The 13,853-nt window shown below is 40.7% G+C and overlaps 1 protein-coding gene across 1 annotated transcript in view; it reads right to left on the bottom strand.

Moving 5' to 3' along the window:
* Window positions 1-13,853, bottom strand: part of LOC124556420 (solute carrier family 22 member 7-like) — a 167,568-nt gene that overhangs the window by 25,380 nt on the left and 128,335 nt on the right. The window contains exons 7-8 of the mRNA XM_047130378.1: window positions 8,108-8,322; window positions 6,972-7,159 (exon numbers count right to left, since the gene is read on the bottom strand). Of these exons, the coding sequence (XP_046986334.1) occupies window positions 6,972-7,159; window positions 8,108-8,322 (403 nt within the window). The remainder of the gene's footprint in view (window positions 1-6,971; window positions 7,160-8,107; window positions 8,323-13,853) is intronic.

Genomic DNA, 13,853 nt, shown 5'->3' with positions numbered 1-13,853 from the left:
ATGAAATGGCATTTTCTGTAGAGCAATTGTCCTGAAACTGAAATTGTGATTTTCTGAGTATATTATTGTTGCTAAGATTCTAGAATACATCATCCTTCTCAAAAATTTTGGAAAATGATGTCTTGTTTTGACAATGTGCTGTCATTGAATTCCACTTCAGACTTCAGTATTCCTATGGAGATGTCTGCATGAGTCCCAGCAGTCTTAGCAGATGTGTGAAACATTTCAAAGATGGAAACAAAAGTATCGAAGTTGAGCATCAAAGCAGTCACCCTTGAATTGCCTTCACAGAATGCAACAAGTAAAGAGTTGAAGAGCTCATTAGAGAAGACATACAGGTATGTCAAAATGTACAAAATAACTGTAAAGCTTTAGTAGGACACAGTGGAGTGCAAGAAATCATTCAAAGCTGAAGTTATCTTGTGCCTGTTGGGTCTATGTTTATTGGCCAAAGACCACAAACTTCAGGGTAGAACCATCACCAAAAATGTTCTTCAAAGATATCAAAATGAAGGTGGTTGATTTTTGGTGATTATTGTGACAGGAAATGAAAGTAGCTCCACCATTATTAATATAAAACAAAATGCCTGACAATAGTATGGAATTGCTTGGACTCACTATCAAAACAGAAACTGAAGACACTGCCATCATCTAGGACAGATATGGGCACTGTCTTCTGGGCTGTACAGGGATGCATTTTGATTGAATTTCTTGAACCTGGACAAGCTATAAATGCTGCCCACTACATCCAGACACTTTTGGAGATACATTGTGCTTTGTCAATAATGTCCTGTGAAGATGATCATCCTACAACATGGTAACACGTGTCCTCGTACTGCTCATGCCACTGTGAATGAGATCAGGACATTTGGGTTGGAAACTGTTCCATATCCCTCCCACAGTCCTGTCTTGGCACCCTCTGACTACCATCTTTTTGGATCTGTTAAAGATGTGAGGCCAACACTATGAGATGATCAGACAGCAGTGCACAAGTGTCTTCAGGAAGCTGGAATAGAGTTCAATCATAAGAGTATTTTTCAAAGTTACAGAATGATGGGAAAAACTGTGTGTAAAGAAATGGTGACAATGTCGTAAAGTGACAGAAAGAATGCATACTAAGATACTGTGTTTAGTTTATATAAAAAAATAAAGATTAAAAATTTTAAAAAATATTGCTCATTACTTTCAAATTGGCTCTTCTATGTGTTTCAGAAACACTAAAAAGAAAGGAAAAAATCCACTGAGGATGCCACAACTCTGGTAAAATATGTTTCAGGGGGGGGGGGGGGGGGGGGGGGAAACGTGTCCTTTCAAGAAGGCAGATTCTTTAAGTCATTAGAATTTATTATATCTCACGCAGGATTCAATCATAGGGTTATCACCTCTTTTTCTCCTTCTGAAATTAAGAAAATTATATATTATCCCACAAATAACAGCTCATCTTAATTCGATGATGTTTCCAATGGAGTATTAAACACTTGTTACCAAGTAATAATTGCTGCCATTCCTAAAATATGTCCCTCTATAAGAGAGGTTACAGGGAAGATGTTAATAGCTACTGACCTGTTTTACTACTGACATTTTGCAAAATGAGCAACAATAATACTTTCAGCAAATCAGAGTTTTGATTTCAGGAGAGTTTCTAAACTGAGAATGCCATTTGCATGTTCACTCACCAAATTTTACAAGCTTTAATGAACAAAACTAATACCTGTTGGCATTTTCTGTGAAGTATTTACGCCATTTGACCATGTGAATCGCAGTACTCTCCTAGATAAAATGCAATTTTATGGGATTGAGGGTATAGGCAATGAATGGATAATGTAATATATAACCAAAAGAATGCAGCTAATTGTACTTAATAGTTTAACCAATGTAAGGAAAGGAGATTTTTCTCTTTGGGAAGAAATCACATATCAGATGCAACAAAACTGTCTTAGGTCTACTGTTTTTTCTAATATGTATAAACAATCTCCTATCTATTACACAGCAAGCAGAATTAGTTCTTTTGGTCAATAGCACCAGTATTGTGTTCTTCTTTTCCTTCAGTGTTTGTCCAGCGTGCCTGCGAGATCTGCTACATGGGTCCATTATCTCCATTGCACTCTATCATGGGCTGTATCTGGGTGGAAGTTCATGCATTTAAGGTCTTTATGAATCGTATCAGCCCAACATTGCTAAGGTCATCCTTTGGGTCTTTATGAATCGTATCAGCCCAACATTGCTAAGGTCATCCTTTGGGTCTACTGCTGATGACTTCAAGTGTGTGGCACCAGTATCGTAATCAATGTAAATATACATAAAGCAACAAAATAAGTGATTAAGCATTACTAGGTGGTTTTCTGTGAATTATCTCTGTGGCGCCAATGAGGTCGACACAAGTATCAATCTGAGCATCATCTTTGAACTAAGCAAAACATTATCTTTGTGTAGTTCTGCCATCCAGTTCTGTGTAAGCTTTACTTGTGTGAAGAGGTGAATAAATGAACTCCTGATTATAAGGTATTGTTTGGTGTATCTCACCAAAGCATCCACCTCACTGGTGACCCCGACATGATTCTCTGAATAACTGCGAGTATGTCATGCTCCGAGATGACACTGTTCGTGCTCCCCTCCAACCCCCATATACCAGCCCGTACCGAGTCCTCTGGAGCTCAGCCAACACCTATGACATTCAGATAAAAGATTCAGCTGTTACAGTCTCTCTCAACAGACTTAAGCCCGCTCATGTCAAGCCCACTTCTACCCCCCTTCAGGCCACGACCACGCCACTCACTGTCGTGGCTCATGACGCTCCGACCACTCCCTCCATGTCGGACTTATACACTCAGTTGAGTGACTTCCAGCTCCAATCATCAAGCTCTTCTCCGACCTCATCCTCTACTCCGGTCTCATGCACTCCGTTGAGTGATCACATGCTCCCCAGATCGAGCTTACCTATGATCACGCCCTCACCGCCGGGCCCTTCTCCAGTCCCTTCGACATCTCCCCTGTTGCCTGCCTCGCCCTGTCGAGGTTTCTCATGACCCCCCATCTTGAACGTGCCCTCGCTCGAGGTGTTTGTGCCTGTCCCACCGGACATAATCCATGACATCTCCATAATACTACGTGATGACACACTGTTCGTCATGTGTTTCCCTTCATCCAGTGCTCATGACACAAACTCCGCCATTCCCTGACACCTGGTGAAATGTGTTCCCCTCTCGCCTGACGTCGACATGGACACGCTTCGTGTGTCCGCCACGCCCACCGGAGACATCGTTGTTGTCACTCCGTTCCTCCCACAAACCGCCGGCCTACCTGTTGCTGCTCGACCAGCACGCCCAGTACGACACCCGGCGCACTTCAACGACTTCCAGGTTCACATTTTGGAGCTCCTAAAACAGCTTAGTTCATCCAAATTTGCACACTGAATCATTACAAATTTTGTGGAGAAATAAATAAGAAAGTTAATTTATTTAGCATGTTCTCATTCAATAATATTGTGGCAATGACAGAATCTGAGAGTAGAACATAGCTGTTGAAGGAGAAAGGTGACATCTTTGACTTTATTAACCTTTTTTCTCAGTGGTCTTTGTACTTCTATTTAGTTCAGACCTGATCACAATCTGTGATTTGTTTTGCATATACTGCTCAAGTATTAACTCTCCATTACACATGTGATAATTCCTGAGAAGGTTACTTGCATGGATGACAGGTGTCATTCACAACATAAATGGTGTATCTGGACACTTTCAATGGCATATATGAAGGATTTTAGAAGTGTTTTCTTTAGATGTAAATACAATACATTTAAGACACAAATACAGGTTGGTATACTCTAGGTGATAAATATTTTTGGCAATTGTTAGTAAATGCTGCAGTACCTCTAGACAGCAGCCAATGTATCATTTTCTCTGCGAACACCTCTGACAAGGATACTGTCAAACCTGAGACATCTCAAGTGTAACCTTAATTACTTTTTACTCTTGCACAGATAGTGTGATTCAAGATCTCACAACTCTGATAAACTCATTCTAGCACATCTCAGAGAGCCGCCACACATATATTACATACCAATTAAGTCCTGATCTTTATAACATCAAATTTCTTTAGCATCCCTTTCCCTAGAAAAATTTCCATGAACTTGATTGTTGTAAATATTAGTACAAGTTGCAATAATGGATGTTATATTTTCATTGAAGTTAGCTTTGTAATATCTATTTCTGTCTTTATTATACAATCTTCATTTTTCAGTCGAGGTAAATACATAAGAACATTAAAAACTCCTACTCTAACATTGGTAGTATATTTATTTCTCATCACTTTAGCTCTTCTGTCTTTACATAAAAGATATATGTCCTCTAGAATTAGTTCTTCCTGTGATTCAAATTCATGATTTTCTGACACTTCCTATGCTGTTCCTGGATCATGGCCATTTTCATGCACACAGTATGCATTCTCTGAGTCAGCAGTATCATAGTAAGGATCTTCACAACTCAGCTCTTACAACCATTCATGCCTCCTGCCATATGTCAGGATCTCTGGCTTAAGAGTTTTTATTTTTGACATTATTCCACAAACTAGAAGTATAGAGAATATTTACTTTTTGTAGGTAAGTATTCTAGGTAAAAAGTAAATTACTTGTAATTAGTTTAGAAACACCTACAATTATGCACATGAACATTGTATTGAATCTACAAAAGCAGTGAAGTAACAAGCTCCACTTCATTTTAAACTGTAGGACAGTGCTCACGTGGATGATCAGTGTGCTCCAGGCTACAATAACATTTCATAAACAATGCAAGTTGCATAACTGAAAGCCAATGATAGGTAAAATTAACAGATGGACTTTTAACAGAAAGATACTGAAAATGGTGCAAACGCAGTCCAGCCCACTCAGACAAAATAGAGTGGGAAAATCATGTGTCATCTGCATGAGCAATAGAGGGTTAAATAAATTTCATTTGTTTTTTTGTATAATGCGTGCATAGGTCTTAAACTGGATCAATGTTCCCACAGTTGGTGACTCAGTGAAGGAGATGAACACTGAGCAGACCATTAAAAGTTAAACAGTTCTGACAACAAAAGACAATGTCATATGGTGACAATTACTTATTGACGTGGACAATGCACATTGTGATACTTGAACTCAATCAGCTCTAAATGACAGAATCGCATATGGATTACTGGTTTCTCAAACACAACATTAACAACTGTGTAATAGCTGTTACAATAATATGAAGAATGGTGTTTTACCTGATATACCCCACCTGCATCAAGAAAGCCCAAGTAGGTTAGGAAAAAATTGTGTTTTTTTTTCTTCCTGTAAAATTTGCTCCTTTTTTATGTACAATGTTGTTTGTATGAATGATTCAATAGTTCTTCCACTAAGCAGACTTGGTACTACTTGTTTAGTTTATTTAGTTTGACTAGAAACTTGTTGCAGTTATTGAGCTTCTCTTCATTATTCTCAAACCACTGCTGGGTTGTGCCACCCAAGTGAAAGTGCACATCTGCCAAATACATCATGTCATCTCACCTGTTGTATATGTCAACTCACAAACTCCTTTCAGCCATTTTGTTGGGTCCTGATCAGCATCTCTGGGAAACATGGATAGATGTGGAATATGCAACTGACTTACTGCCATTTTTGAATCCATCTGTCTCCTGAATATAGAGAGCTTAGGAATGATGTACTGTATTCCAATTCCTGATTGTGTAGGTGATGACTTTTACATTGCCAAATTGTAGCCATAATGAAGTGATTGTTTTAAGGTACATGGCATCTCCATCAAACTATGACACATCCAAACAACAATCAAGTCCGCATCTGAGTGCAGCATTGTAAATGAAGTACAACACTTGGTGTGGGAAAGCACATTTATTACTAACACCAGTATACTGCCAGAATAGAACTGACCTCCTGGATGGAGAGTGCAAATATTTATGCATTCAATGAATATTCCAGAATTCTGGTATTTACACAAACATAGAATATTGCAAAACATAAAAACATTATAAAGATAAAATATTTCAAGAACTTTCCAGAAATGATAAATTTTAAATACAAACAGGTGCTCAAGGGCAGGTTGGAAATGGCAACACTTGAACTAGTCACATGCCAACCTACACTGCTGACCACTAACCACATTGTGTTGTATGCCTTAGCTTATGGCAATATATGATGAATATTCAAATATTTTAATTAAATTTGTATGTTTTATGGCTGTGTAAAGCTATAAATGTATATTAATATAATAGAAGGAAACATTCCACGTGGGAAAAATTATATATAAAATCAAAGATGAGGTGACTTACCGAACGAAAGCGCTGGCAGGTCGATAGACACACAAACAAACACAAACATACACACAAAATTCAAGCTTTCGCAACAAACTGTTGCCTCATCAGGAAAGAGGGAAGGAGAGGGGAAGACGAAAGGAAGTGGGTTTTAAGGGAGAGGGTAAGGAGTCATTCCAATCCCGGGAGCGGAAAGACTTACCTTAGGGGGAAAAAAGGACAGGTATACACTCGCACACACGCACATATCCATCCACACATACAGACACAAGCAGACATATTTAAATATGTCTGCTTGTGTCTGTATGTGTGGATGGATATGTGCGTGTGTGCGAGTGTATACCTGTCCTTTTTTCCCCCTAAGGTAAGTCTTTCCGCTCCCGGGATTGGAATGACTCCTTACCCTCTCCCTTAAAACCCACTTCCTTTCGTCTTCCCCTCTCCTTCCCTCTTTCCTGATGAGGCAACAGTTTGTTGCGAAAGCTTGAATTTTGTGTGTATGTTTGTGTTTGTTTGTGTGTCTATCGACCTGCCAGCGCTTTCGTTCGGTAAGTCACCTCATCTTTGATTTTATATATAAATGTATATTGATTCACTTTTCATAACCCAGAAAAAAAGGCTTTCACATAACATTTAATAGGGCTTTATCTTATTATCAAGTGTAAATATTTAAACTCCTGTATACATACCACATATGCGACATATGGAGCCACACAACTAATGGCATTTGAAAGCATGTATTCCATGGCCACACTGGTTTGTCTAACACATGTTGGATGTATCTCCATGCTCTGTAAGTTTGTGAGTGACAGCGAAGCTTGATTACAGAACTGAATAAACAGAGAGCTGGTAGTTATCACCCACTGTGGTGAAGAGACTGCAATGTGCAGAAGTAACACTTTTATTAGTTTTGTTGCTTTTTCTTTACTCAAAAAAGAGAAATGTTTTGAGTAATTTACATGAAAAATATATAAGATGAATATCAACAAAAGCAAAACGAGAATAATGGAATGTAGTCAAATTAAATTGGGTGATGCTGAGGGAATTAGATTAGGGAATGAGACACTTAAAGTAGTGAAGGAGTTTTGCTATTTAGGGAGTAAAATAACTGATGATGGTCGAAGTAGAGAGGATATAAAATGTAGACTGGCAATGGCAAGGAAAGCGTTTCTGAAGAAGAGAAATTTGTTAATGTCGAGTATAGATTTAAGTGTCAGGAAGTCGTTTCTGAAAATATTTGTATGGAGTGTAGCCATGTATGGAAGTGAAACATGGACGATAACTAGTTTGGACAAGAAGAGAATAGAAGCTTTCGAAATGTGGTGCTACAGAAGAATGCTGAAGATAAGGTGGGTAGATCACGTAACTAATGAGGAGGTATTGAATAAGATTGGGGAGAAGAGAAGTTTGTGGCACAACTTGACTAGAAGAAGGGATCGGTTGGTAGGACATGTTTTGAGGCATCAAGGGATCACAAATTTAGCATTGGAGGGCAGCGTGGACGGTAAAAGTCGCAGAGGAAGACCAAGAGATGAATACACTAAGCAGATTCAGAAGGATGTAGGCTGCAGTAGGTACTGGGAGATGAAGATGCTTGCACAGGATAGAGTAGCATGGAGAGCTGCATCAAACCAGTCTCAGGACTGAAGACCACAACAGCAACAACAACAACAACAACATGAGAAACAAATTATCTTAAGCAATGAAGTAGCTGCAAAATATATACACATATTGTACAAGTTTTTTATGATGGAGGGACACCTGTCTTGTTCATGTCCATTGTTCAAACATTCATTCACCAGACAAAATGTACTTTAAACTATACCTGTGATTGAGCAGACAGTAAGGAAGGATACAATAGCAGCAGTTAGCACTATAAATAAATGTGAACATCTTCTTCCAAATTTGTTGCCAACATAATGGGACAGACTTATGGCTGGTATATGAAGAGATGCTTGTCCAATAAAAGGAACAAAAGGATTTCCTCCAAAAGTCTTATCACTCAGCAGCAGAGTAAGCATAGTAAATACTGCAGCTGACCTGTAACAGAACAGTGTAATATAAATGAGAACCTCAGAGTGCTACCAGTTATTTGAAACATTTGATTTATAGTATATACAAAAATAAGCTCAGTAGTCCAGCAGTAAACAAGGAAAGTAAACTTTTCACATTATAGGAGTATTCAACTCATGTCATTCAGTCAATAAAATTATGTACCTCGCCAGATTTATTACTGTTTATATTTTAGCATTCTTTAATAAAGAGAATTCACAGTGAGCTGTTGCTAAGTGTCTTTGATAACTTATACACAAAGACAACATGATTTTTCTGAAGAGGATGGTCAAACTGTGATAGCAAAACAGTCCAGTCAGACAGTAAACTGAATGTATGTTAAAGCACTGTGACTGTTGCCTTTTATGGTTCCTTTAAATGCAGAAGAGCATGTTTCACTGAACTTTAAATGCAATGTTTATCAGGTGTACAATTTCCTATTTATATGATGACCTGCAGTCAAAATGGGAAAAAAGGACCCATCCCTGGTTTTTGTACCCTTGTAATTGAGACTTAGAATCTGAAGAAGCACACTGATGCATGCAGTGACTCTACAGTAAAGATGGAGAGTTGGTATGTGACTTCACAATAATGGTATGAGCCTTATGGAAATGAGTAGAAATGGGGAAACAAAGATGTTAGAGGAGCAATCAGTGGAATGTGCAAGTTTACCACAATGTAATGTAGGACAATGCATGATGTTATCTAGTCCTTACATGCCAAAAGGGAAGATGAAGAAATTCATCACAAGGTACCAAGGACCCTATCAGATGGTGGAGACAACTTCACCTGTCAATGTGAAGCTTCATTTGCCAACAATAATTGTGGTAGTACTTGTTGGATGTCTACAACCTTTTCAAGATAGTCCAGAGTTGATCCCAGGAGTTTCAAGGCCAGAGCCAATGAAAAACATGGGGAGAAGGAATCAGATGGTTCAAATGGCTCTTAGCACTATGGGACTTAACTCTGGAGGTCATCAGTCCCCTAAAACTTAGTACTACTTAAACCTAACTAACCTAAGGACATCACACACATCCATGCCCAAGGCAGGATTCAAACCTGCGACTGTAGCGGTCGCGCGGTTCCAGACTGTAGCACCTAGAACTGCTCGGCCACTCCGGCCGGCAAGGAATCAGAGGAAGCAACAAGAAGACATGATTGAGCCTGTGCATGAAGTATGGTATTAGTTAAGATCAAGAAAATGCAGGGTGTTGGTCAAGGATTGCTTTTTTTATGTTTACATATGTGTAGGATTGTATTGAACAATGTATGGCTTTTCTACACTCCTGGAAATTGAAATAAGAACACCGTGAATTCATTGTCCCAGGAAGGGGAAACTTTATTGACACATTCTTGGGGTCAGATACATCACATGATCACACTGACAGAACCACAGGCACATAGACACAGGCAACAGAGCATGCACAATGTCGGCACTAGTACAGTGCATATCCACCTTTCGCAGCAATGCAGGCTGCTATTCTCCCATGGAGACGATCGTAGAGATGCTGGATGTAGTCCTGTGGAACGGCTTGCCATGCCATTTCCACCTGGCGCCTCAGTTGGACCAGCGTTCGTGCTGGACGTGCAGACCGCGTGAGACGACGCTTCATCCAGTCCCAAACATGCTCAATGGGGGACAGATCCGGAGATCTTGCTGGCCAGGGTAGTTGACTTACACCTTCTAGAGCACGTTGGGTGGCACGGGATACATGCGGACGTGCATTGTCCTGTTGGAACAGCAAGTTCCCTTGCCGGTCTAGGAATGGTAGAACGATGGGTTCGATGACGGTTTGGATGTACCGTGCACTATTCAGTGTCCCCTCGACGATCACCAGTGGTGTACGGCCAGTGTAGGAGATCGCTCCCCACACCATGATGCCGGGTGTTGGCCCTGTGTGCCTCGGTCGTATGCAGTCCTGATTGTGGCGCTCACCTGCATGGCGCCAAACACGCATACGACCATCATTGGCACCAAGGCAGAAGCGACTCTCATCGCTGAAGATGACACGTCTCCATTCGTCCCTCCATTCACGCCTGTTGCGACACCACTGGAGGCGGGCTGCACGATGTTGGGGCGTGAGCGGAAGACGGCCTAACGGTGTGAGGGACCGTAGCCCAGCTTCATGGAGACGGTTGCGAATGGTCCTCGCCGATACCCCAGGAGCAACAGTGTCCCTAATTTGCTGGGAAGTGGCGGTGCGGTCCCCTACGGCACTGCGTAGGATCCTACGGTCTTGGCGTGCATCCGTGCGTCGCTGCGGTCCGGTCCCAGGTCGACGGGCACGTGCACCTTCCGCCGACCACTGGCGACAACATCGATGTACTGTGGAGACCTCACGCCCCACGTGTTGAGCAATTCGGCGGTATGTCCACCCGGCCTCCCGCATGCCCACTATACGCCCTCGCTCAAAGTCCGTCAACTGCACATACGGTTCACGTCCACGCTGTCGCGGCATGCTACCAGTGTTAAAGACTGCGATGGAGCTCCGTATGCCACGGCAAACTGGCTGACACTGACGGCGGCAGTGCACAAATGCTGCGCAGCTAGCGCCATTCGACGGCCAACACCGCGGTTCCTGGTGTGTCCGCTGTGCCGTGCGTGTGATCATTGCTTGTACAGCCCTCTCGCAGTGTCCGGAGCAAGTATGGTGGGTCTGACACACCGGTGTCAATGTGTTCTTTTTTCCATTTCCAGGAGTGTATTATTGTTATTGTTTGTGAATGGGCTTGCTATTGCAGCAGCCATCTGAGGAGTGAGGAAGGGTGATATTAGACCCTGTCATCAGGTTGAAATAATTGAGGGCCAGACTGGAAGGAATGGAAGTCATAGCAGTGTTTCATGTTTTCACCTGAACAGTACTTGTCATGGTTAGAGAAAGCACAGAGCAAGATATCACCTGAGTTATGCCTGATCATGCAACACAGTTAACAAAAGTTAACCTTCTACTACTATGTAGCATCGGTAGAGGTGGAAACTGACTGAGCACCATTGTATATTCTAATTTGATTCCCAGTAACAAGAAGACATGCACAGTAAAGTGGGGAGTTCATGGAAAATTCGTACAGGTGAGTATTCACAGAATATTATTAATTTCAGAAGATGGTAGCAGGCATCCAATAATGATGGAGGAGTTACAACATTGTCAAAGGAGGGATTATAGTGCATCTGACCAGCAGAATAAAAACAAGCCTGAGCACATGCAAAGTACAGTTGTTCTTAGGCAGACATGAGAGACTTGTCTGAGGGATATCATGGAATCCAAACTGCATTTCCAGCAAGCAGGTTTTCATTGGATTTACTCCACTTATGAGGACATCATTATCAGGAGAAAGAAAGCTGGAATTGTACAGATCTAAGTGTGGAATGTCAGATCCCTTAATCGGGCAGGTAGGTTAGAAAATTTAAAAAGGGAAATGGACAGGTTAAAGTTAGATATAGTGGGAATTAGTGAAGTTCGGTGGCAGGAGGAACAAGACTTCCTCTTGTCAGGTGACTACAGGGTATTAAATATAAAATCAAATAGGGTTAATGCAGGAGTAGGATTAATAATGAATAAAAAAAATAGGAGTGCGGGCATGCTACTACAAACAACATTGTGAATGCATTACTGTGGCCAAGGTAGACATGAAGCTCACGCCCACCGCAGTGGTACAAGTTTATAAGCCAACTAGCTCCGAAGATGATGAAGAGACTGATGAAATGTATGATGAGATAAAAGGAATTATTCAGGTAGTGAAGGGAGACAAAAATTTAATAGTCATGGGTGACTGGAATTCAATAGCAGGAAAAGGAAGAGAAGGAAATGTACTAGGTGAATATGGAATGAGAGTAAGGAATGAAAGAGGAAGACACCTGGTAGAATTTTGCACAGAGCATAACTTAATCATAGCTAACACTTGGTTCAAGAATCATGAAAGAAGGCTGTATACAGGGAAGAGGCCTGGAGACACTGGAAGGTTTCAGATAGATTATATAATTTAGATTTAGGAACCAGGTTTTAAATTGTAAGACATTCCCACGGGCACATGTGGACTCTGACCACAATCTATTGGTTATGAACTGTAGATTAAAAGTAAAGAAACTGCAAAAAGTGGGAATTTAAAGAAATGGGACCTGGATAAACTGACAGAACCTGAGTTTGTAGAAAGTTTCAGGGAGAGCATTAGGGAATGATTGAGAAGACTGGGGGAAAGAAATACAGTAGATGAAGAATGGGTAGCTTTGAGAGATGAAATAGTGCAGGCAGCAGAGGATCAAGTAGGTAAAAAGAAGAGGGGGTAGTAGAAATCCTTGAATAACAGAAGAAATATTGAATTTAAAAAAATGAGATCCACAGGAAGTGCAAAATGGCTAAGCAGGGATGGCTAGAGGACAAATGTAAGGATGTAAAGGTATATATCACTAGGGGTAAGATTGATACTGCCTACAGGAAAATTAAAGAGACCTTTGGAGAAAAGAGAACCACTTGTATGAATATCAAGAGCTCAGGTGGAAACCCAGTTCTAAGCAAAGAAGGGAAAGCAGAAAGGTGGAAGGAGTATATAGAGGCCGATGTACACGAGGACAATTTTATGGAAATGGAAGAGCATGTAGATGAAGATGAAATGCGAGATATGATACTGTGTGAAGAGTTTGACAGAGCACTGAAAGATCTAAGTCAAAACAAGGCCCCGGGAGTGGACAACATTCAGTTAGAACTACTGATAGCCTTGGGAGAGCCAGCCCTGACAAAAATCTGGCGAGCAAGATGTATGAGACAGGCAAAATACCCTCAGACTTCAAGAAGAATATAATAATTCCAACCCCCAAAGAAAGTAGGCATTGACAGGTGTGAAAATTACCGAAATATCAATTTAATAAGTCATGGCTGCAAAATACTAACACGAATTCTTTACAGAAGAATGGAAAAAGTGATAGAAGCTGACCTTGGGGAAGATCAGTTTGGATTCTGTAGAAATGCTGGAACACATGAGGCAATACTGACCCTATGACTTATCTTAGAAGATAGATTAAGGAAAGGCAAACCTACATTTCTAGCATTTGTAGACTTAGAGAAAGCTTTTGACAATGTTGACAGGAATACTCTCTTTCCAATTCTGAAGGTGGCAGGGGTAAAATACAGGAAGCAAAAGGCTATTTAAAATTTGTACAGAAACCAGATGGCAGTTATAAGAGTCGAGGGGCATGAAAGGGAAGCAGTGGTTGGGAAGGGAGTGAGACAGAGTTGTAACCTACCCCCAATGTTATTCAATCTATATATTGAGCAAGCAATAAAGGAAACAAAAGAAAAATTCAGAGTAGGAACTAAAATCCATGGAGAAGAAATACAAACTATGAGGTTTGCTGATGACATTGTAATTCTGTCAGAGACAGCAAAGGACCTGGAAGACTGGCTGAACAAAATGGACAGTGACTTGAAAGGAGGATGTAAGATGAACATCAGCAAAAGCAAAATGAGGATAATGGAATGTAGTCAAATTAAATCAGGTGATGTTGAGGGAATTAGATAACGAAA

This window comes from Schistocerca americana, chromosome X, assembly GCF_021461395.2.
Source record: "Schistocerca americana isolate TAMUIC-IGC-003095 chromosome X, iqSchAmer2.1, whole genome shotgun sequence".
NCBI classification, from domain to species: Eukaryota; Metazoa; Arthropoda; class Insecta; order Orthoptera; family Acrididae; genus Schistocerca; species Schistocerca americana.
Note: the sequence above shows the minus strand (reverse complement) of the source record. Positions and strands in the feature narration are given on the sequence as shown.